Source organism: Sphaeramia orbicularis, chromosome 9, assembly GCF_902148855.1.
Source record: "Sphaeramia orbicularis chromosome 9, fSphaOr1.1, whole genome shotgun sequence".
Classification (NCBI taxonomy): Eukaryota; Metazoa; Chordata; class Actinopteri; order Kurtiformes; family Apogonidae; genus Sphaeramia; species Sphaeramia orbicularis.
This window is the reverse complement of record NC_043965.1, coordinates 834,279-859,250: the sequence shown is the minus strand read 5'-3', so window position 1 is coordinate 859,250 and position 24,972 is coordinate 834,279. Positions and strand designations below refer to the sequence as shown.

Genomic DNA, 24,972 nt, shown 5'->3' with positions numbered 1-24,972 from the left:
TGCGCACAGTGTAGACAGCTGATAACTCATCTATTATGCTACTAGGCTAAATAAAAAGCTTTCAGAAAAACGGACCGGAGAGCCTCGGGACGCACCGGAGCGCCGAAACACAAAGTAAAGACGCTTTTCTGTGCGGCTGTGGTGGGGTTTGTCGGGTAAACGGGGCGGGGGTGTGTGTGAGAGTGTGCGGAATGTGGAGGCTGCTGGCCGCTCGGCTCGGCGCCTTCAGACAAAGCTCAGCTAACAGGCTAACGGCTCATTAGCTAGCCAAACACACGCAAAGACGGGCCTTCTGTCTGCGATAAACCGCTCACCGAGCCGGTCATAAGCACCAAAATGTCCACATATGCACTTTTAAAACACTGAGGCACGTGAGTGCCTGCCGTTAACGCCGCCGCGATCACTCACGTCTTCGGTAAGTAGCCTAGCCTGTAAGCTAGCTCGTATTTTGCTTCGCTTGCCCGCCATCTTTTTAAAGCGAGATAAACGGGACGTCTGTTACGAGGGCTGCACCCGTGCCGAACCGGGCCAGGTTAAAATGTGTTCGGGCGGTGCAGACACACACCGTGGCGGCTAACTGGGGTTCAGCCCCGGGGGTACACGCCACACCGGGGCAGCTAACTGTGCACCGGGGTGAGTTTGGAGTCCGCTGCGGTGTCTGTTAGCCGCTAGCTCCGCGTTAGCCGCAGCAGCATGCAGCACATCGGCGGATCTGCAGGATCCACAGTGGTCCACAGTCCTCCGGTCCAAGCCGTGTTTAAGTAAAAGTACCGATACTACACCGGGAAAATACTGCTAACCCTACTAAGTTATATACGAAATGTCACTGTATTTGACTGAAGACCATTGCACGGTAAAATGGGGCCTGTCAGGGATTTACTGATACACTTTATGTAGGTTTTTGAAGTATTTTACTGCTGTTTTCTTCTGTTAATGTTGTAGTGCTGCATACGTTGAAAGTTGAGGTCATTTAAACGACTGTATAACCTGTTAGCGAAGGTAAACAATGTAATACCATTTCAGATCAATCAGAAAAAGTTTTAGGCCAGTTTTCATTTAAATTCGATCTGCACAGTTAATTGAATCAATCACAAATCCAGTGTCAGTGAAGTCCAAGACATGTAATCACAAATGGATTCAGTGTAAACATCTGGGGACATTTGAAATGGGAGCAGCAGGAGAGTGGTAATGTCACAAGGAAAACAGTCTGGATTGTCAAGGTTGAAGTTTGTAATTTATAAGAAAAACAAATACTCTGAGATTAGAAAGTCAGAAATTTGTGAAAGGAAAAATCAAGATATTTTTAAGTCACAAGCTTATGAGGAAAAAAACGTCAGATCTGAAATACTGGAAATACTAAAGTAGAGCTGCAACCGATTAATCGACTCAAAGTGATCCAAAAACAATAATTCAACCACAATTCTCCTGAATCAAAGCTTTGTTTCCTTCATTTCTCTGCTGTTAAACATTGGTTCCACTGTTGTGTTTCACACGGACACTTATTGTGAAGCAGAAGGAAGCTTCAGTTCAGGAAGACTGCAATAGAATATTTCCCTTTAGTCAATTCGAGTCGATTAATCGAATCGTGAGTTTTTGCATTCGCTTCGAGCACCTAATTGATTAATTGGTTGCAGCTCTATGCTACAGTACGCTAAATACACCTGGAAGTGTTTATTGTGAAGTAAATGTTACTGTTGGTGCTTATATGATGTTTTGGATTCATTTTCATGGACCTTTGAAGGTGTGTGTGTGTGTGTTCCTTGTCATCCAAACTTGATATTTTATTTTCATGTATTTATTTATTACTCAAACTGATTCATACAGTTTATGGGGGGCTTGGTTGCAGTGGAAGATTTACCTGCTTTCATGCAAGAAAAGTTTAGATTTTTGTATAAAAAATATCACTGTCACAGGATTTAGCGTGATTTTGATCATATCTTATGACAGCATATTAGGGCCACACAAAATGAAAACACTTTTCACTATGAGAATGAAGTCGTCAAATGTTGGGATAAAACTTGTAATTTTACGAGAATAAAGTCGAATACAAAAAGAGTTGTAATTTTCTGAGAATGAAGTCGTAATATTATGAGAATAATGTCGTAATTTAAAAACAGGTGGAAAAATCCCATAATTTACCAGAGTAAAGTCGTACCCACTGGTCTGATAATGTAGAACTGTAATATTTAGTGAAGTTCTACTTTCACAAAGGCCAAATACCAAGCCTATTAGCCCCGCCCACCAAATACTAAGCCTTAGAGGTTGGCGATATATATCATCTATGATAATATCGTAAATGTTGATTTGACGATGTGCAATTTTACATTATGGAGTATTCATACTGTCCCGAAATGAAAACAAACGGATGGTGCATAGACGGTAACGGAGAGGTACATGAAAGTCCTCATTGGCCGAATGCGTGCCTCAGAAACCAATCAGTGGACTGGAGTCAGGAGTCTGTGTCTGAGCGGATGGTTTCATAGCAGACGTGGGTCCACATCAGTAGACTGGAAATGAGCTGGTTTGGACAAGACTGATGTTGGTCAAAATAACGTTATATACAGCTGGGGCACCGTAAAGCGGCGGGGGGGGGGTAAACATGACAAATTCATGTGGAGGGGGTCCAGTGGATACAGGTTAGAAGGGGTGAAAACTTCATGTAAGATCTGCTGTTTAATAGAGGAATAGAACCGGGAGTTGGACATTGAAAGCATGTTAGGTTTCAGTTTTGTTTCACCCCAGCGTTGGTTACATTAGTTATGGCGCGCACCCCCACATAGATAACTACTTCCCCCCCACCCCCACCCACACACACACTTACACAAACGTTTTGCAGAGGATGTATGAAGCACTTAATAAGCAAACAAGAACTGTTGTTCTGAAATGCTGTGTCTATCCATACATGTCCTGGTAAACCAGCAGAGTTTTACTTTTTTTTGTAAAAAAAAAAAAAAAAATTCACATTTTAAATAGGGCTGTGTATCGGCAAGAATCTGGAGATATGATACAAATCACAATACTAGGATTACAATACGATATATCACGATATATCATGATACTGTTAAAAAGGAAAATTTTTGTTTCTTTTTTTAAATGATTATTTCCTGGAAGAATTGAAATTAGACTAAAAATCTGCACAAATACTAAACACATTTTTATTTGATCCCAACAAGATCTAATGTTATATCACAAAATGTTCTTGTGTTAAAACTTAAGTTATGTTTTACAGACATTACAGTTTAAGATCATGTTCAAATGTTCATATTCTATTAGTTCAGAATTAACATCAGAACAGTATTTGAGTTCAGTCCCAACAAAGGAACAACAGACAGTAAAAAGTGCTTTTAGGATGCTTCAAATAACCATTATTTAATAAAACTGTGCTACGTAAGATATTAACAATGAAGAAAAACAAAAATGAATCTCTGCCATATCTGCTTTTGAATAAATACCTAAAAAATATTGATACAGTACTTTTTAATATCGGTACAGTATTGTGAAATGAATTATCATGATATATTGCAGAACCAATATTTTCTAACACCCTTAATTTTAAAGGATATCGATAGTTTATCGTTATCGTGAAATTTAAAAATAATAATATTATAAATAATAAAAAAAAATCAAGTTTTTTTTTTGCCCATATTGCCCACCCCTACTGAGCCTATTAGCCCCACCCACCATCAACACATTAGCATAGTTTAAAGGACTTTGAAGATAGTTACACGTTTGGGTTTGTTTCATCATAAGAACTGAATGGATTTGGACTAAATGACTTATTAATTCATTTTCAAAATATTACAACTTTAATCTCATAAAAGTTCAACATTATTTTCGTTAAATTATGAGGTTTTTTTTTTAACTACGACTTTGCTTTCACAATATTATGGATTTATTCTTGAAATGTTCTGACTTTATTCTCGTGGTGACAAGTGTTTTTATTTTTCCGATGCGACGCTAACACGGGGTCGTAGTATCGATTTGAAAAAGCTGGAGTATAAACTAAACCAAAGCCCAGAGGTTAAACCTGATTGACCAGAGGCGTTGACTGTGGACCAACAGCAGCCGCTGAACTGTGGAAAAGGGACTGGACTGGGTTTTGGTGCTTTCATCATTGATCTGATAACTGATTTAGCTCCAGAAAACCCTGATGTTCTTGACTTTATTCCTGTGTTGGTTCCATTTTCTTACCTGTTTAAAGATGAACTGTTTGTCTGTTTGGTTAATCGAGGAAATGCAGAATATTTTCTTCATCTTTAAATATCCAGATCTTAGCTTGTTGAGAAGTATGAATCCACGTACAGTTGTGTAATCCCACAGATCGGCTGTGGTTGGATTTCTTGCGCAGCTCTGTTCTTTAGCATGTTTGGAGTGTTGTGTAAAAAAAAAAAAAAAAGCAGTATTCTCCTCTGACACTGTTACGTACTGTAGTAAAAGTACTGCGACGCTGACATGGGCTTTAACAGGACAGTTTGGTGTATTCGTTAGGTTGTAAATAGAATCGAATCGACTGTGTATTGTGAGTCAGTGCCTTAATATTGAAGGCCTCATATTTGTCTAAACCCACTTTTCTTTGTCTGTGGTTCATTTCTTTGTGTATTTGGACCCTAATAGTTCAGACAGTTTGAATTTGAACCCTCCAGTTGCTGCAAAACTATCTTTAGATTCATTTGGATAAAAATCCAGTGGATTTCTCCAACCTGTTTGAATTCCTTCTGAATTAGTTCAATCTATAAGTAGTTACGACATTTGCACGTATCGGTTTTGTTCATTTTGTCACTATTTTGCTCGATTTTCATTCGGTTTTGTTAATTTTTGTCATTATTTTGTTCGATTTTTGTTTGGTTTTGTTCATTTTTGTCATTATTTTGCTCAATTTTTGTTCTTTTTCTTTCATATGAATTCCTTCTTAATTTGTTCCGTCTATAACTAGTTACAACATTTGCACATGTCGGTTGTGTTAATTTTTTTCATTATTTTGCTAGATTTTTGTTCAGTTTTGTTCTTTTTTTTTTTTTTTTTTCATTATTTTGTTGATTTCTGTTCAGTTTTATTCATTTTTTTTCATTATTTTGCTCAATTTTCATTCGGTTTTGTTAATTTTTTTCATTTTGTCGATTTCTGTTCAGTTTTGTTCATTTTTTTCATTATTTTGTCAATTTCTGTTCAGTTTTGTTCATTTTTTTTCATTATTTTGCTCGATTTTCATTTGGTTTTGTTCACTTTCTTCATTATTTTCTCAATTTCTGTTCAGTTTTGTTCATTTTTTTCATTATTTTGCTCGATTTTCATTCAGTTTTGTCATTATTTTGTCGATTTCTGTTCAGTTTTGTTCATTGTTTTCATTATTTCGCTTGATTTTTGTTTTTTTTCTTTCATATGAATTCCTTCTTAATTGGTTCCGTCTATAACTAGTTACAAAATTTGCTCATGTCGGTTTTGTTCATTTTTTTTCATTATTTTGCTTCATTTTTGTTCGGTTTTGTTTATTTTTTCATTATTTTGTCGATTTCTGTTCAGTTTTGTTAATTATTTTTCATTATTTTGCTCAATTTTTGTTCAGTTTTGTTCAATTTTTTTTTTTCATTATTTTGTTGATTTCTGTTCAGTTTTGTTCATTTTTTTCATTATTTTGTCAATTTCTGTTCAGGTTTGTTCATTTATTTTCATTATTTTCGTTCGTTTTCTTTCATTTGAATTCCTTCTTAATTAGTTCCGTTTTATAACTAGTTCCGTCTCCACATTTGCACATATCAGGTCTAGACTTCAGTCGAACATTTCTCCAGTATTTCTCCATAATTGTTTGTTAGCAGCAGTGGTTGTCGTCCAGACTGAAAATATGTCCAAACTTGGAGCCCATTACCTCAAATGTTCAGTTGTTGGTTGAACGGACAGAGCAGCACAGCCAATAACCTGGAGGGGGCGGGGTTTGAAGTGTCTCCTGTGCATTTAAAGGGCCAGCGCTCCAAACCACCTTTCTGGTGTCAGTCAGAAATAGGGTTGAAGATGGACCTGTGGAGTTGAATGAATGAAGAATTCAGAGCCAAGCAGAGCATTTACAGTTTATTGAGACCACAGGGAAATATGGGAAAAGGAAGAATTCCGTTTAAAAAAGATAAATATCATTCCTTTAATAACAAAAAAAGCCCTAATGCTTCAGAAAATAAGAATAGAGTAAATGTAAAATTACAAAAACTAAAAATAAGAAAAGGAAATAGAATATAAAATTTGACAAAAAGCAAAATAGAATAGAGGTAAAAGTAGAATAAAAAATTTAGATATAAAAAATGAATAGGTCCAATTTTAACAGTATGTATATCTATGAACTCAAGTCTATTAAAAATAGTGCATTTGTATCTGGATAAATGTTGAATATATATTGCATTGTTATTGCAAAACAGATGATTATCGTATGACTTGTTGCACATATTTCACATTATACAGCATTATTGCACATTTTTGGAAGTGATTGTAGAGGAAGAAACAGCAGAGTTCTGACTTTGAATTCTCCGTTCCGTCCTGAGTGTTTTTACAGATTAAACGGCTGATCAGAACTGACGAATGAACAGAGTCGTAAAGTTTTCCGATGGGTTGTCGTTTGTGTCTGTTTCTGTTGTCAGCTTTATACAGGACACGGTTGGAAAATCAGCATGAAATCAGTTTTACAAACAAAAAACAAATGAAGTAAATCAGACACTGAGATGAAGATCATTATCCATCATCAGTTTGTCTTTATTCTAAACATTTTTACAGTTAGAATATTTGTTGCTGAGTGTCAGCTGTGGATGTTTTCGTGTCGTTTCTCATTATCTGCTGTTTGTAGGCTGTAATATTCTTTGGATTTTCAGACTTATTTCAAGATAAATGGAATAAATGGGCGAAAACAGTGAGTGTTGTGCAGGACTAATGGGCTCGTTTCATTTGGATTAGACTGATTATTTCTTTGACTTTTACTGATTCTGTTTGTCATATAGAAGTAATTCCTGAAGCTGCAGAGTTGAAATACGCGACAAAGTCAAACTGACAAACATTTATGTTTCAAATGTAATGATTTTAGTCCAAGTTCAGGGCCGTTTTTCATGTCCTGAGTCACTGAAACATCTTTAACTTTTTAGACATTTATTTTTTTATCCCGAAAATAATTTGCACATTAATCTGCGATGTAAAGAATTTTCAGAATTATGTAGAACAGAGGTGTGAAACATACGGCCCGTGGGCCAAAACTGGTCCGCCAAAGGGTCCAGTCCCTCCCATGAAATGAAAAACACATTAATAATCAATGGGTCAAACTCAGGTACGTTCAGGGTCCATATTCAGACCAGTATGATCTAAAGTGGGTCGGTTCTACCCATAATAACCTAAGAAATGCATGAAAATCTTTACATTTCCAAATATGAACAACATGAAATGCCTTAAAAAATAACTGGAATTTGAACGATATTATTTCTGTTACTAAATGTTTTGTGCCTTTGTAGATCTGATGTGTAATGCACATGTGTAAAAGTTCAGTTGAGGCAGAATTTTATTAAAATTGTTTTTATTATTCTTAGGAAATTTCAGGTTGTTCACATTTTTAAGGGAGAGTTTGTACATGTAAACATTTTCACAATGAAATTTAACTTTTTTCACTTTAAAAACACAGAAAAGTTTGTGTTTGTTATTATTTATATATTATTCTGTTATTGTACTGGTGCTGATCCACTTTCGATCCGATTGGTGTGAATGTGGAACCCAAATGAACATGGATTTAACATCCCGGATCTAGAATGAAAATCTGTGCATTCATTCAAGGGAAAGAATGTGCACATTCATTGAGAACATGAAGAATGTGGATGGATGTTCATGACAGTCGGTGTCATTAACGGTCTAGACGCTGTTGAAATGGTTTCAGAGGATGAAGGTCTATGGAAGTCAATCTGTCTCATCAGGTTCTGAATTATAAAAGCCACTGAATTTCTAGCACTGAATTTTTTTGCACTGAAATTAATAATCTGAGTTTTTTCGGTGTCACATGACCAACCTAACGTAACTCGATTGGCTGACTGTCAGTTTGACTTGACATAGAATCATTGTTTATTCTTGGTGTCTCGGATGTGTGATCAGAATGTTTTGCATCTGAATTTTTTTACATCTGAATTTCTTGCTTCTGAATTTTTTGCATCTGAATTTTTTTACATCTGAATTTCTTGCTTCTGAATTTTTTGCTTCTGAATTTTTTTTTGCATCTGAATTTCTTGCTTCTGAATTATTTTTGCATCTGAATTTCTTGCTTCTGAATTTCTTGCTTCTGAATTTTTTTACATCTGAATTTCTTGCTTCTGAATTTTTTGCATCTGAATTTTTTTACATCTGAATTTTTTGCTTCTGAATTTTTTTTTGCATCTGAATTTCTTGCTTCTGAATTTTTTTTGCATCTGAATTTCTTGCTTCTGAATTTCTTGCTTCTGAACCTTTTGCATCCGAATTTTTTTAATTCTAAATTTATGAACATAGTAAAATTGAGACAAAAAATTCAGATACTTAATTTCAGTGCAAAAAAATTCAGATGCTTTATTGCAGTGCAAAAAAATTCAGTGCTAGAAATTCAATGGCTTTTACCGTTCAAAATCTGATGAGACAGATTTACTTCCATAAAGGTCCTGCAGATCTCAGATCAGCCTTCGACTAATCTGTCGTCATCAAAGGATGCATGTTTGTCAGAGGTTCTGCATCTATCACCACATCAAAATGTGGTTGAGTTTCAGCTTCTACTCGTTGGATTTGCACCTTTTTTCAATTGTTACTGGTGTTTTAAAGGTGTTTGTGTTGGTAAAAGGACGAATGCAGGACACGGCAGTGAAGTGATGCAGATCTGCTCCTGTTTAACCCCTTTCGAAATAGTTCAGTTTCCTTTCAGACCAGAACCAGACTCTAATGTCATGTTTCCAGTATGTGGTACCGGCTCAACTTGACTTGGACATTTTTTTACGTTTCCATTACGTAAAAGAACCTGGAATCTGGTACCTGGTTCTACTTTTTTAGTCCTTGCTAGGGCTGTGTATTGGCAAAGATCTGGCAATACTGTACAAATCACAATACTAGGATCACGATACAATATATCATGATATCATGATACTGTTAAAAGGCAATTTTTTGTTTGTTTCTTTTTTTTTTTTAATGATTATTTCCTTGAATTGAATTACACCAGAAATCTGCACAAATATGAAACACATTTTTATTTGATCCCAACAGGATCTTATGTTATATCACAAAATATTCCTGTGTTCAAACTGAAGTGAGGTTTTACAGACATTACAGTTCAAGATCTTGTTCAAATGTTCATATTCTATTAATTCAGAACTAACATCAGAACAGTATTTTTATGTAATCCCAATAAAGAAACTACCGTTATTTAATAAGTGTTAAATTATAATAAACAAAACATAAAGAAAAACAAAAAAAAACAAAAATGAACCTCCGCAACATCTGCATTTGAATAAATGCCTAAAAATATTGATACAGTACTTTTTAAGATCGATACAGTATTGTAAAATGAAATATCACGATGTATTGCAGAACCGATCTTTTCTTACACCCCTAGTCCTTGCTGGGCCAAGGTTCCAAAATAGGTGAACAGATACAAAATGTGACGTTAACACCGCAGACACTGATTGGACAGAACTGTCTCCGTATAATCAATGTGCGACACGCCATTAAAAAAAAAAAAAAATCAGATTCAGTAGTCTACAGTAAATCTGTCAGTAGGTTAATCCATGATGAATGCCTACAGAACCACACTGTGGTTGGTCCAGGAGGTCCAGACACTTCTGTCCTCAGTGGACGATGAAAAGATTCAACATGAGCCTGACAGGAGAACAGGCAACGAACGAGCTTATCAGCATCAACTCTGAGCAGATGACACAGACGTTAGGCACAGCGTCGCTATGACGACCAGGTACTGTAAAGTGGGTAGGATCCTGTAATGGAAACGGTCTCCAGGATTTGGACCTGGTACCAGAGTGAAGCCGGTTCCATGTAGTGGTTCCATGTACAGCAGGTCTGATGCACTGTTCAGATTTTTAGGTCAAATCTGATTTTTTGTGTGTGTTGGTTCACATTCCACATTAAATGCGACTTCTGTCAGTTTTGAGTCTGAACTGAATGTGACCCTGAAGTGACCCCCATGCACTAAAGAGGTCCTGAAGTGACCCACATGCAGTAAAGAGGTCCTGACAAGGAGTGGAGCAAAATATTTGACATGGCGAACTTTCCCGATATTTAATCTTACAATGGATTATAGATGTGTATAGTTTAAAAACCAAAATTATTATTCAAATATAGCCACTATAAACTTCATCGTTAGTGAGTTGAGTCACAGTTTTACGGTATTTCTGCTGGTAACGTTATCATGACACCACAGCGAACATTTGATACAAAACAATCATCACGGTCACCGTAGACTCATTATTTATATGTAGTAGACCAGGACAGACCACTCAAAGGAAAGGAGGGAAAAGGTGAGCTTCATAGCAGCCATATGTACCCCCCCCCCCAGATTACACACCACCACACCAAGAGAGCCATTCAGTATTGTAGGTTATTAAGAGCAATATATCGATAATCACAGTATCACCATATCGAGATATTATCGTGATCATGAGCCATTTATTGTATTGTGAAGTTCCCTTAGATTCTCAGCCCTAGTCCTGATGGAATACCAGACCATGCAGACACACACTGTGTTTACAGAAGGAAATCTGGTTTTGCTCTGGCCAACAACTGGGACATTTGTCGCATTTCAGTGACGGAAAGGTCGGACAAATGCGACCTGGACGTTCAGACTGAAGTCACATTGGAAAATATCAGATCTGGATCAGATTTAGGACCACATATGAACGTGGTCTGGATCAGATTTAGGACCACATATGAAAGTGGTCCGGGTCAGATTAGTGCTGTTCAGACTGTAACAGATCAGATCCAGGTCGTGGTGTTTGTCTTCTACTCTACTGGTGTGAGGTTGGAGCTGTGGATGCTCAGTTTTCTCTAAAGATGGATTAAATGTTCAGCCTTTTAATGAAGAACCACCAGGGTCAGCTGATCCGATGGTGGTAGGAGGAGTCTGTTTGTCTGCTGGGGTTTTAGCATGTGTTCAGTTCAGCTGCTTTAAGTAAAACATGTTTGGATGAAAACTGTGGTGGTCACCAGCGTCTGCATGTACAGTTTATTCTCAGTTTTATTCCTCTGTTGGTCTTTATTTGGAACTTGAAGGCGTTTACTGTGAGAAAGTTTGAGTGTTTCATCTCATAAAGTTTGTTTTTCAGCATAATTAAATCTGCTGAAATGCTTTATGGGTATTTTTAAGCATGCACTAATTAATTGTGCTCCAATATTGGATCTTTAAAACAATAATGTGTCTGATGTGGTCATAAACAGGTAAATAAGTTATAAACAGGTAAATAAGTCATAAACAGGTAAATAAGTCATAAACAGGTGAATAAGTCATAAACAGGTGAATAAGTCATAAACAGGTGAATAAGTCAAACAGGTAAATAAGTCATAAATGAGTAAATATGTCATAAATGAGTAAATATGTCATAAACAGGTAAATAAGTCATAAACGAGTAAATAAGTCATAAACAGATGATGGTTCTAAAGGTAGAACCAACCCCAGTCACCATGGACACCGTAGCCCCGCCCCCTCCTGACATCACCGCTAACGCCTGTGTCTCTGTCTGTCGCAGGTCGTGCGATGGGATTTCGTCTCCTCGTGGGAACCATTGAGCTGACCACGCCCCTGAACTGAACTGACCACGCCCTCTAACGGTCGCGCCCCTCCTACCCACAGCGGGAGGTTGTTTTTTTCACCTTCAGGCCCGACACCGCTGTCCCACAGTGCATTGCTGCGTCTCCCTCGTCCACCATGTCGGACGCCCCCGAGGCTGCACCCCCCAGCCCCCCTCCCCTCACCAACCCGCCCCCCCCTGAGGTCACCAACCCCACCAAACCGGGACGGAAGACCAACCAGCTGCAGTACATGCAGAACGTGGTGGTGAAGACGCTGTGGAAGCACCAGTTCGCCTGGCCCTTCTACCAGCCTGTGGACGCCATCAAACTATGCCTGTCGGTAAGTCACAGCCCGCAGACACACCCACACCCCACAGACACACCCACGCCGGCCAGGGTATGCTAACCGCGCTGATGTTTGTAGGACTACCACAAGGTGATCAAGAACCCCATGGACATGGGAACCATCAAGAAACGCCTGGAGAACAATTATTACTGGAGCGCCAGCGAGGCCATGCAGGACTTCAACACCATGTTCACCAACTGTTACATATACAACAAGGTAGGCATGCCTACACCCAGACCTGTACCCACCTACGCCCAGACCACCTACACCCAGCACCCAGGCTTGTGCCCACCTACACCCAGACCAGTACGGACCTACACCCAGACCCTGTTTCTTCCACCTACATTGGGCTAATTTTCTTCTATGTACCATGTTCTAAAGCTTAGAACTGAAGAACCACAGGCCAGAATTATTGGTGACCTCTCATTTGACCCCCCCCCCCCCCCCCCCCGTTATGGATCAACTCCAAAGGATCAACTCTGCACCTGCATGTGTGGGGATGTTAGGACACACACACACACACACACACACACACACATATAAACAGCTGGGCCTCAGACTGACCCCAGAGGAACACCAATATGTGTTCAGCACATTGAGCAAATATCATCATGACCATTTTCTACTTCATCAGTTTTCTCCTAGGAAAAGTCATGAAATATGAAGTAAAATAAGTCATCTCTTGTTTTTTAAATGATAAACATTGAATGGGGTCAAACTGACCCCACGGACAATAGGAGGGTTAAGAAGGAGTGGTTCTTTACTGGACCTGGGTAAACAGAACCTGGTCCTCATACAAACCCAATGTGTTCCAGCCCACAGACGACATTGTGCTGATGGCTCAGGCTCTGGAGAAGATCTTCCTGCAGAAAGTGGCTCAGATGCCTCAGGAGGAGGTGGCTCTGCTGCCGCCGGCGCCCAAAGGAAAGAACAAGAGCAAACAGCCGGCCGCCGCCACCACAGGTACGGAGCGCACACCTGACCTTAGGACCAGGGCGGGGACACCTACTGGTCTGGAGTCTGTCCTAGTGGTGGACGTTCAAACCACAGCATTAGTTTAAGGATCAATGGATTAAATGAAACACTAAGAATCACTTACATCAGAAGTTCATGGAACAAAGAATAATAATTTGTTACTCACCTGAAGGACCTTTACTTTTAAAAACGTGTTTGAAATGGAATAATGACATGAACGTTTGTGTTTCCATCAGTGAGTCAACAGGCCGAGTCTTCAGCCTCCCCTCCCGCCTCCTACCCCTCCCCTTCCCCCTCCCAGACGCCTGTCATCTCAGCCACACCCACACCTCTGCAGGCCACACCCCCAGTGTCTGCCTCTCAGCCGCCAGCAACCATGATGCCCTCTGCACAGCCTGTCGTCAAGGTAACAACACCTGTCTGTTTCAGCGTTCACAGCAGAAGGACATTACGTTTCAGACCGGCGTTCAGGTCGGCGTTCGCCAAAACGGTCAAATCACAGTTTTGTTTTCCAATCTGTGTCTCCAGCAGAAGAAGGGGGTGAAGAGGAAAGCCGACACCACCACCCCCACCACGTCGGCCATCTCCGCCAGCCGCGCAGACTCTCCGTCTGCTCAGGACGCCAAACCGGCCAAACTGGGCTCCTCCCGTCGCGAGGCCGCCGCCCGCCCAGCCAAGACCCGCCGGGAGACCGGAGAGGAGGTGGCGGGAGGCGAGCTGGGAGGAGGAGGAGGGGGAGGAGCCGGAGGGAGGAAGGGCGGGAAGCTGGGCGAACAGATGAAACACTGCGACGCCATCCTAAAGGAGATGCTCTCCAAGAAGCACGCTGCCTACGCCTGGCCCTTCTACAAACCAGTTGACGCCGAGGCGCTGGAGCTGCACGACTACCACGACATCATCAAACACCCCATGGACCTGAGCACCGTCCGGGTAACGCACATGCACACACCACGGCACACGCACACACCACCATGGCATCATCAAACACCTTGTGGACCCCCGCACACACACACACACACTACCTCCCAGTCTGTGCACAGTCTGTCAGATGAAGGTGGTGCGTTCACTGACCCGGTTCCTTTCCCTCCGACAGAAAAAGATGGACAAAGGCGAGTACAGCGACCCCCAGAGCTTCGCCACAGACGTCAGGTTAATGTTCTCCAACTGCTACAAGTACAACCCTCCAGACCATGAGGTGGTCGCCATGGCTCGTAAGCTGCAGGTAACACACCCAGCACTGCTCCAGTCCAGACTAAAGCACACACACACAAGAAAAGACCCGATAAATATGTCTACTGTGAACATGAAAGCATCAGGACGAGCAGGAGGTCCCAACTCCACAAAATCTGGACTCGCATGTCTCATACTGTGGTTTTAATGCCTGTTGAGAACAAAGGTCATATTTGATTTTATATTCAATCAATCAGTCAGTTAAATTAGATTCATTTAACAGCACATGATGATAAAAAGAGGAGGAGGAGCAGAGAGGAGGAAGAGGAGGAGGATCTGAAAGTCTGTCCTGGCTTTAACAGGAGACCACATATCAGCAGGTTCAGTCAGTAAAGACATGAGTTCTCACACCTGACCTCTGACCTTTGAAGGCGGTTCTGTCTGGTTTTCCAGAAAATGTTCTTAATGATTTAGTTTCCTTTCCCAGTGTTTTCCTCTTTCCAAACAGAATTACAATTAAACTGTCTCCTACCTTTATTTTTGCCGTTCTCAGCAGTAGAGGTGCACGATTAATTTAAATCAAAATCTGATATTTTATTTAGGACGATGTTTGAAAAAGAGGTAATGGTCAAATCAAATTTCATCTCTCATGTCTCCGGACCATGCACCTCCAGGCTACCATAGGCCCCTCCTCCAGGCTACTGTAGGCTCCTCCCCCAGGCTACTGTAGGCTCATCTTCTGAGCTACTGTAGGCTCCTCCCACAGGCTACTGTAGCCTCCTCTTCAGGGCTACCGTAGGCCCCTCCCCTCGGCTACCGTAGGCTCCTCTTCTGGGCTACAGTAGGCTCCTCCTCCAGACTACCGTAGGCTCCTCCCTCCGGGCTACCATAGGTTCCTCTCCTCCAGACTACCGTAGGCTCCTCCTCCTCCAGACTACCGTAGGCTCCTCCTCCTCCAGACTACCGTAGGCTCCTCCTCCTAACAGAGAGCGTTTGTGGCTGAAAATAACAAGATCAAGTTGTTTGTATGGAATTGGCTGAGAAGTTTCTGATGCAGACCAAACCGTTGGTCGCTGTAAACTCTGCCTGAAGGCGGAGTCTGTCAGAGACAGCAGCACAACCACCTTATTTCAGCTCCTCAAACGTCATCACACGCCACAGTGGGAGGAGCCGTGTGTTGCGTGGCTGCACACCAAAACCACATATTGGCTTCTGTTGTCTTTGGAGTTTTACCCAGAAATCAAAATTGAGTTTTTAGAGGAAAAAATCTGGATTTTATTTTTGGTGCCACCCTATTGAGCAGGTGTGAATGTAACACACAGGGGGAGTGTGAGAGCAAATGAACAATGGGTCAATAACGTAAAGCACTATAGAAATCTAATCCGTTAATATTATTATTATTACTGTTATTGTTGTTGTTGTTATTATTATTGTGAGGCAGTCGTGGCAGAGCAACTCCTATTTGACTGGCGTCTTTGTCTCCGCCCCCTCAGGACGTGTTCGAGATGCGCTTTGCTAAAATCCCAGACGAAGGCCTGGAGGCTTCAGTCCCATCGACAACACCACTGGTCAGTAAAAGCACCGCCTCCTCCGACAGCAGTAACAACTCCTCCTCCGACGAATCGTCCGACTCTGAGGAGGAGCGAGCCACGCGATTGGCTGAGCTACAGGAGCAGGTTGGTGCTGCCGACCAATCACAGGTCAAGAACTGCTTTTTTTTGTTGCTTTTCTCTGAATTATCTTTGTAGATTGAATGACAGTGACGTTGTGTGGATGCTGCGGCGTGTTGGTGGGAGGCGGTAGGTGTTGACTATCAGTGTGTTCCACCAGTTGAAGGCGGTGCACGAGCAGCTCGCTGTCCTGTCCCAGGCTCCGGTCAGCAAGCCAAAGAAGAAGAAAGAGAAGAAAGACAAAGAGAAAAAGAAGGACAAGGACAAGGAGAAAGGGAACAAGGCCAAGATGGAGGAGGAGAAGAAGCCCAAGGCCGCCGCCCAGCAGCCCAAACCAGCCAATCAGAAGAAAGCACCAGCTAGGAAAGCCAACAGCACAGTGACGGCCACGAGGTAAGGATGTGCCATGAGGACGGTGTAGACCAGGGGTGTCCAACATAAGGCCCGTGGGCCAAAACCGGCTGCCAGAGTCCAATCCAGTATGATCTAAAGTGGATCAGAACCGGTCCAATAAGAACAGAATTAACTATAAATGAAACGGACATAGGTGGTGCGCCTGTCGGAGGCCTTTGACTGATAACTTTGGCCGATATTTTCATGCTTCATAACCTGATACTAGTGGTTTTTCTGCAAAGTTGAGGGAGTTATGGTCAAAAAGTGGGTGTTTTGAAAATCATGACCTTTGAAAGTCAGTAACATCGGTACCAAATGAAAGGTCATATCCGACTTCCTGTTAGTCGATATCCGTCTTAGTTTTCAAGGTAGAAGTTGTTTTTTGAATATGCAAGTGAGGCGCTTGAGCAAATATGAACCTGAAATGTCTTAATAAAAATAAGTGTCATTTTATCCTTCTGAGACCCTGGAAAGGACAAGTTTGGGCTTTTTTAAATTAAATTATTACCGATATTGGAAACGTCTTGATGCAACAGTTTTTCAGATGTCTGTTTCAAATGTTTCTGGAGTGTCCTTTGTGGTGGACAGTTTAGGGGGTTTTGGTTCACAGCTTTGAACCTCTAAACCCAGAACTGGGTCTGAGGAGATTAACGAGAGTTTTATGTTTCTCAGATTACTGCTCATTTTTGTGTATGTTTTCATATTTGTCAATTTTTTTTGGTTATTTTTGTTTATTGCTATTACAGTTTTCAAATTTTTGTCCATTTTTGACATTATTTATAGGTTACGTTATTATTTTATTGTTCCGACCCACTTGAAGAATACTGGTACAATATGGTGAATAGGGTTGTGTATCGGCAAGAATCTGGCGATACAATACAATTCACAATACTAGGTTTACAATACAATATATTGTGTTATATCACGATACTGTTAACAAGGCGATACTTTTTGTTATGTTGCTTTTTTGTAATTATTTCCTGGAAAAACTTATAGTGCAGCATTTGGATACATACATTTTTAACATGCGGCTTAACTGGTACAAAAAACACATCAATAAATAAATCAATAATGTTTTACAGACTTTACAGTTTAAGATCCTGCTTAAATGTTCGGACTCTATTGCGAAAAGAATATTTAGTGTTCATTTCCTGAATCATCCAACATCACGACATTATTTTTGTGCATTCCCAATACAAAAACAAACATTTGCCTCTTTCAGACAATAAAAAATGCTTTTAGGATGATCGAATTATCCATTATTTAACAAAACAATTTCAAAAAACTACATTTATGACCTGCAATATCACAATAGTACTTTTGTAGTAAACAAACAACAGAACAAATACCCATGTGAAATAGAAATAAGAGCATGAAAAACAAAAATTAACCTCTGCCATATCTACATTTGACTAAATACCTAAAAATATCGATACAGTACTTTTTAATAACGATACAGTATTGTGAAGTGAAATATTGCGATATATTGCGATACTGATATTTTCTTACACCCCTGATGGTGAATTTAACTTGTTCATATAAATTTGTCTGAGGAAAAAAAACGACAATTTCACCCAAACTCCTGTTTTTCTCTGAATAGTTGTTGTTGTGGTTCAAGGTGTTTTGTTTGTAGTTAAATTGGTATATGACCCAAAACTGCGATGGAAATACCTTTGAGTCCAACTAGAGTCACATGACCAAAACAAACAGATGTTGACAGATGTTAGAACAAGAGAAGAAGAGTGTAACCCAAACACGTGTGTATGTGTGAACACACCAGGAAACCACATCAGTTTAGAATTTAGGAGGAGATAGAAGAGGAACCAGCATTCTAGATTCATGTTTATGGAAGGACTGACACTGACATCTACCACAACTAAAGAAACTAAAGGACCGGCACTGACATCTACCACAACTAAAGAAACTAAAGGACCCACACTGACATCTACCACAACTAAAGAAACTAAAGGACCGGCACTCACATCTACCACAACTAAAGAAACTAAAGGACCCACACTGACATCTACCACAACTAAAGAAACTAAAGGACCCACACTGACATCTACCACAACTAAAGAAACTAAAGGACCCACACTGACATCTACCACAACTAAAGAAACTAAAGGACCGGCACTGACATCTACCACAACTAAAGAAACTAAAGGACCCACACTGACATCTACCACAACTAAAGAAACTAAAGGACCCACACTGACATCTACCACAACTAAAGAAACTAAAGGACCCACACTGACATCTACCACAACTAAAGAAACTAAAGGACCCACACCGACATCTACCACAACTAAAGAAACTAAAGGACCCACACTGACATCTACCACAACTAAAGAAACTAAAGGACCCACACTGACATCTACCACAACTAAAGAAACTAAAGGACCCACACTGTCATCTACCACAACCAAAGAAACTAAAGGACCCACACCGACATCTACCACAACTAAAGAAACTAAAGGACCCACACCGACATCTACCACAACTAAAGAAACTAAAGGACCCACACTGTCATCTACCACAACCAAAGAAACTAAAGGACCCACACTGACATCTACCACAACCAAAGAAACTAAAGGACCCACACTGACATCTACCACAACTAAAGAAACTAAAGGACCCACACTGACATCTACCACAACTAAAGAAACTAAAGGACCCACACTGACATCTACCACAACTAAAGAAACTAAAGGACCCACACTGACATCTACCACAACTAAAGAAACTAAAGGACCCACACTGACATCTACCACAACTAAAGAAACTAAAGGACCGGCACTGACATCTACCACAAGGAAGAAACACATCAGCACATTTGGGATTGAATGGACAAACCAACATTACACACTTGTGTTTGGAACACATTTATATAAATATGGGGACGGTTTAGCTCAGAAGGACCAAAGGGACTAAAGATGTTAAACTCATTTTAGTTCAGGTTCCACATTCAGACCAATATGATCTAAAGTGGATCAGAACCAGGAAAATAAGAACAGAATAAACTATAAATAATGACAACTACACATTTAAGTCTTTGTTTTAACGTAAGAAAAGTAAAATTACATGAACATTTACAAACTATCCTTGTCAACTTTAAGGTTTTCACTTTGTTTTAGTGGAAAAAAAGTTAAACTACTAAAGATCCTATTACAAAAAATGTGAATAATCTGAACAACATGAAATGTTTTAATATAAATCAATGTAATTTTAATCTAATTTTGTCTAAGTTTTTGTTCATTTTTGTGCATGTTTTGTTCTTGTTTTTGTTCATGTTTTGTTTTTGGCCTTTTTGTAGTTTTTGTTTATTTCTGTTCATCTTATTCATGTTTCTTCAATTTTGTTCCATTTTTTGACATTATTTCTAAGTTATTTTCAGGTGTAATGACTTCTACTGACATCTACCAGATTAAAACTAATCAGCACGTTTGGGATTGAATGGACAAACCAACATTACACACTTGTGTTTGGAACACATTTATATAAATATGGGCAAAGTTTAGAACAGACTGACAATGGAAAAGAGACTAGTGACAACTACAAATTTGTCTTGGCAAAAAAAATCACATTAACTTATGAAAATATTTGCATTTACAAACTGTCCTTTCACCAATTATTAGAATAACCTGAAATAAAACCTGCAATTTCTTAAGAAAAATAAATGCAATTTTAGCATTATACCTCAGTAAAATACTAACATACCAGTGGCAGCTGCTTATCTTTCAGACAGGGGAAGCTCATTGTCAGCTTACATTAAAAAAAAAAAAATAAAATAAGTCAAGTTATTTAAACATAAATTCGTCCCTCCGTTCCTTTTTAAGAAAATGCTCAGTGACCTTATCATACCAAGTAAACAAGAAAACGTTGAAATAAGGTTAAATTGAAACAAGGAAGTACAATGAGTGTGTTTTATTTACAGTGTAAGAAATGAACAAGTAATTTCGTAGTGGTTTCTCTCTCAGTTTCACAGCAGAATGTGTGAAGGTATTAAACTGAACTGTGTCAGTGAAGGAGCAGATCTGGAAACAGCTGTCAATCGAATGAGATTCAGCCTTTCGACCGATCCTCCAATTAGCACGTGGACGCTCAGCGTCCGGCCTGGCCGAGCTCCGCCCACAGCTCCATTCACCCCCAGAGACGCCAAGCGTCTGGGGGCGGGACAACACTGTAGCATTTATCCAATTAGCGTCCAGTTTAGAGTCAATGAAAAAAGCAGTTCCACTCAGTCCCATTGAAGTGCATGGACGCTGAGCGTCTACGGACAAATGCACTGAGCAGAGATGGAGGAGAAAACACAGACATGGGAATGGAGGAGAAGTGAACAACATCCAGTCCACTGATTTGGAATAAAGCTGATTCTGAACCAACTGGTCTGAGAGATGAACGTGTTCCAACACATTTGGAGTCAATGAAATGAAAACAACTGAACAGATTTGAGCATTTAATTTTCGTAATTTTAGGGGAAGCCGAGCTTCCCCTGCAGTCTGTGAGAAATCACCTCTGTAACACAGTAACCTATAAATAAGAACTTAATACACGTTTTTCTCTTTGTTTTAGTGCAAAAAATGACACTAAATTATGAAAATATTGGCATTTACAAACTAAACCAAAAAGATAACCAGAAAAATGGAAAATTTCTTAAGAAAAATTTGTGCAATTTTAACAATATTCTGCCTCCACTTATTTGTTTTTTTTTCCAGTTCTCTTTTTATTGGTATGTTCATGGTTCACATATATAGTCACATAGCATTTCACCATTCTCATCCATTCATCTAAAATTTATTTTATCTCACATCATTGTAATTATCTGTGTCTGTTTCCAGGCAACCCAAGAAAGGTAGTAAGACATCGGGCGGCGGCTCAGCCAACGGCGATGATGGCGAGGAGTCATCTCTGCCCATGTCGTACGACGAGAAGCGCCAGCTGAGCCTGGACATCAACCGGCTGCCGGGGGAGAAGCTGGGCCGGGTGGTCCACATCATCCAGTCCAGAGAGCCGTCGCTGAGGGACTCCAACCCCGACGAGATCGAGATCGACTTCGAAACACTCAAACCCTCCACACTCCGAGAGCTGGAGCGCTACGTCAAGTCCTGCCTGCAGAAGAAGCAGAGGAAGCTACTGCGTAAGTGTCTGGAAGCCACCCCCCCAACCCCACCTCTGAGGGTGGAGCCCCGTTCACATCCACATTAATACTTTTGATCAGTATCAGATTATTATTGATCCTAAATGTGTGTTTGAGTCCATTGATGATGGGATTCCTCAGGGCTCCGTCTTAGACCCCTCATGGATCTATTTCCATTCGTGTATGTTCAGATGGAGGTCTACAGATGGACCCTGATGACACTGACCCCCTTTACACTGATCCTCTGATCAGTATCTGATTATTATTGATCATGTAAACTAGGGATGTCAAACTCCTTTTCTTCCAGGGGCCACATTCAGCCCAGTTTAATCTGAAGTGGGCCGGACCAGTAAAATAGTAGCATGATAGCCTATAAATAGAGACAACTCCAAATTGTTTTAGTGCAAAAAATAACATTCAATTATGCCAATATTTACATTTATAAACTATCCAAACAAAAAGGATGTGAATAACCTGAAAAAACAAAAACTTGTTAAGAAATATAAGTACAATTTTATCAGTATTCTGCCTCGACTTCTCATTTATACAGTATATGTGCATTACAGATCAGATCTACAAAGACACTAAAATTTAGTAACAGAATAGCAGAATATTGTTAAAATTGCACTTAATTTTCTTTCGACATTTCAGGTTGTTCATATTTGTTCAGGTTATTCACATTTTATTGTTACAGGATAGTTTGTTAATGTAAGTATTTTCATAATTTAATGTTTTGTGCACTAAATCAAAGGGAAAAAATTGGTGTTGTCATTATTTCTAGGTTATGATATTATTTTTGACTTTGATGCTCTAACTTGCACTTTGCAAATTCATCCCATGGGCCAGATTTCACACTTTTGCGGGCCAGTTTTGGCCCCCAGACCGCATGTTTGACACCTGTGCTGTAAACACTCTAATCTGATACTGAAGCAGTAATCTGATTACAGTCAGATGAACCCCCCTGGGTTTGTCCATGCATGTTTCCAGGTTCATCTGAACATGTGGAAAAACCAGGAAATCACAGAAAATGGAAGAACGAAGACAATGACAACAGGAAGTTGGATTCTACGACACTAGACTCAAACTAAACTAAACCAAACAAAAATTGAGTTAAATAATGAAAATAGAACAAAACTAAACATTGTGAGTAGAAGACAATAACAGGAAGTTGGGTTCTACGTACGTACAAACTCTGAAATCAATCCGATAAGGGACTGAAACGACTAAAGCAGAGTTTATGGATTATCCTATTTACGAGGTGACCGTAAACGCATCACATCTGGTTATGACAGTTATTGGATTTAAATCGTCATGGAAACGGACTTTAACTCCCATGTGTCTGTTTGTTTACAGAGAAAGCAGCAGGAGGCGGAGCTTCAGGAGGCGGTGCTAGTCGTCTGAGTGGCAGCTCCTCGTCCTCCTCTGATGACAGCTCTTCAACAGGAACCTCCTCTTCCTCCGACACAGACTGAACACACACACACACTCACTCTGAACACACACACACACACACACACACACACACACACACACACTGAACACACAGAGGTTTATCCACTCCACAGACAAACACACACATCAGACTTCACCCTGAACACACACACAAACACACACGCACGAACGAAAGACAGAGATACACACTCTGAACTTCTGACACACACTGTCACACACATGCATATGAACACACACACACACACACACACACACAGACCTGGAGACTGTATGTAAATAGGCTGACCTGTTTTTTAGCTCCTAGTGTTTTGTTTTGGTTTTTTTTTTTTTTTTTTTTTTCGCTGGAGGAAACGCAGACAGACGGAAGAGGAGAAGGAGCAGACGTCCACCAGGAGTTCTTCTCCTTCCTCTTCTCGGACGGCCGGCTGTGACCCTTGACCTCTGACAACATTCCAGAAGCATCCATAAAGCATCATGGGAGATGGAGGCAGAGGAGGAGGCAGCGGGTTTCAGGCGTCGCCGGGCGTTTCCACGGTTACGGTCCGAAGCAGTTTGAACGTCCGCGCAGCTTCTGGACTCGTCAAATGGGAAAAAATACACGGAGGAAGGAAAACGGAGAATCCATCACAGGTCAAAGGTCGACTGGACGTTTAAAGCCACACGTTTATGTCATGGACGACGGCGTCGAACGGGACAAACTTGAACCGTCTGGACTCAAAACTCTGGAATGAAACCACAGGTGGAGACCAAATATGGACATGATGTGCATTTTTCCTGACTTTGCGGTGGTCCTGAACGCATCTTCAAGGTCAAAGCAGGGCTAGGAAACTTTAACGCCTCCAGACCAATCAGATTCTGTATCCAAGCGTCATGTGACCTGTTCCACCGCGTTCAGGTCGAGCACCGACAGAACCACTAGTGCCCCCCCCCCTCCCCGGCCCATTTAAAGGTGGACGTCGGACCCGTGTTCCGTTGGGTTCGTTTTCCGTCGTCATGGAGACGGTCGATCCGATCAGAACCGACCTGAGTCCACTTTGTTTTGTCTGAAGGGAACGCCATCCTCTGCCGGTACCACAGTCCAAACCCCTCCCCGGTCTGTAAGCCCCGCCCCCCAGTGCGCCGCCGTCTGTCAGAGCACCGAAGCGAGCGATGAACCTTTTCTTCCTTTTTTTTTTTTTTTTTTTAACACTACATTTGTTTTTTCTTTTTTCAGGTTGTGTGCTGAACTTGTTTGTGTCTTATGAGGTTCTCTATATGAAAATGTCTTTGTACCGCTGTCCTGTTCAAACCCAACCCCCCCCCCCCAAAATAAAAAAAAAAACCCAGGACCCTGAACGCAGCATCAGGTTTCATGTCGGAGGTCACATGTCTTTTAGAGTTTATTTTAGCTGATTGGCAGAAGAATGAAAACCTCCCACCGATAATGAACGGGACAAACGTCAGATGAACCAGGTTTAGTTCGGTCTGAATGTTGCATTTTTTTCCACTTCATTGATGGTTTTAAAGTCAAACATGAACATTCACAAATATTCTACAAATAAGATGTTCAGCGTCAAAGTGAAGACACAGTTCTGTTGGATCCATTTATCAGATATTTCCTGCTTTAATAACGTTAAAGGTTTCATCCATTAAAGGCATCGATGTGGTTCCGCTTCATCTTCACTTTATTTTTATGCCTTTTTTTTTTCCTGATAAATGTCCAAATAAAGACAGTGGTTCATCAGTTATCGTTCATCATTTAATTCCAACTTGAATCGCATTTTGAAGACGTTTTATCCTCAGTCTGACGTCATGTGACACATCTATGACTTGACCCCGCCTCCTCTTCTGCGGTTGGCTGAGTGAGGGACAGTCGGATCGGTGTAGGTTCAAAGCTTCGGTTCTTATTGGTTAAAGTCTCCGTGGATGGAAGGGGTGGAGTGACGTGTAGGGGCGTGGCCTGCTCTGATTGGTCCGGATGCCAGGGGTTGTCGCGACGATGGTTTTGAAAGTTAACAGACGTCTTTTTTTTTTTTTTTTTCGAACGACTCGACGACAGGTCTGAACCCGACAGTTTCAGTTTGAGG

The 24,972-nt window shown here is 40.6% G+C and overlaps 1 protein-coding gene across 6 annotated transcripts; it reads left to right on the top strand.

Moving 5' to 3' along the window:
• On the top strand, nucleotides 1–24,295 carry brd3b (bromodomain containing 3b). 6 transcript variants are annotated; one of them, XM_030143499.1, is made up of 12 exons: nucleotides 1–114; nucleotides 11,721–12,103; nucleotides 12,188–12,325; nucleotides 12,925–13,072; nucleotides 13,321–13,490; nucleotides 13,613–14,014; nucleotides 14,178–14,306; nucleotides 15,748–15,954; nucleotides 16,085–16,317; nucleotides 21,156–21,454; nucleotides 22,808–22,926; nucleotides 22,970–24,295. In XM_030143499.1, exons 2-11 carry the CDS (start codon nucleotides 11,900–11,902, stop codon nucleotides 22,924–22,926), a joined length of 2,049 nt encoding a protein of 682 aa, XP_029999359.1. In that variant the 5' UTR covers nucleotides 1–114; nucleotides 11,721–11,899; the 3' UTR covers nucleotides 22,970–24,295. The 6 variants fall into 6 exon arrangements, with proteins under 6 accessions (XP_029999359.1, XP_029999358.1, XP_029999362.1 ...); XM_030143498.1 differs by having other exon boundaries at nucleotides 22,964–24,295; XM_030143502.1 differs by having other exon boundaries at nucleotides 13,616–14,014; nucleotides 15,748–15,930; nucleotides 22,808–24,295.
• The last annotated feature ends 677 nt before the right edge of the window (nucleotides 24,296–24,972 follow it).

Coding starts and splice junctions, on each gene's coding strand:
- brd3b (XM_030143499.1), top strand. CDS start 11,900: ATGTCGGACGCCCCCGAGGCTGCACCCCCCAGCCCCCCTCCCCTCACC. Junction 12,326..12,924: donor ACTGTTACATATACAACAAG/GTAGGCATGCCT, acceptor AATGTGTTCCAG/CCCACAGACGACATTGTGCT. Junction 15,955..16,084: donor GTGCTGCCGACCAATCACAG/GTCAAGAACTGC, acceptor GTGTTCCACCAG/TTGAAGGCGGTGCACGAGCA.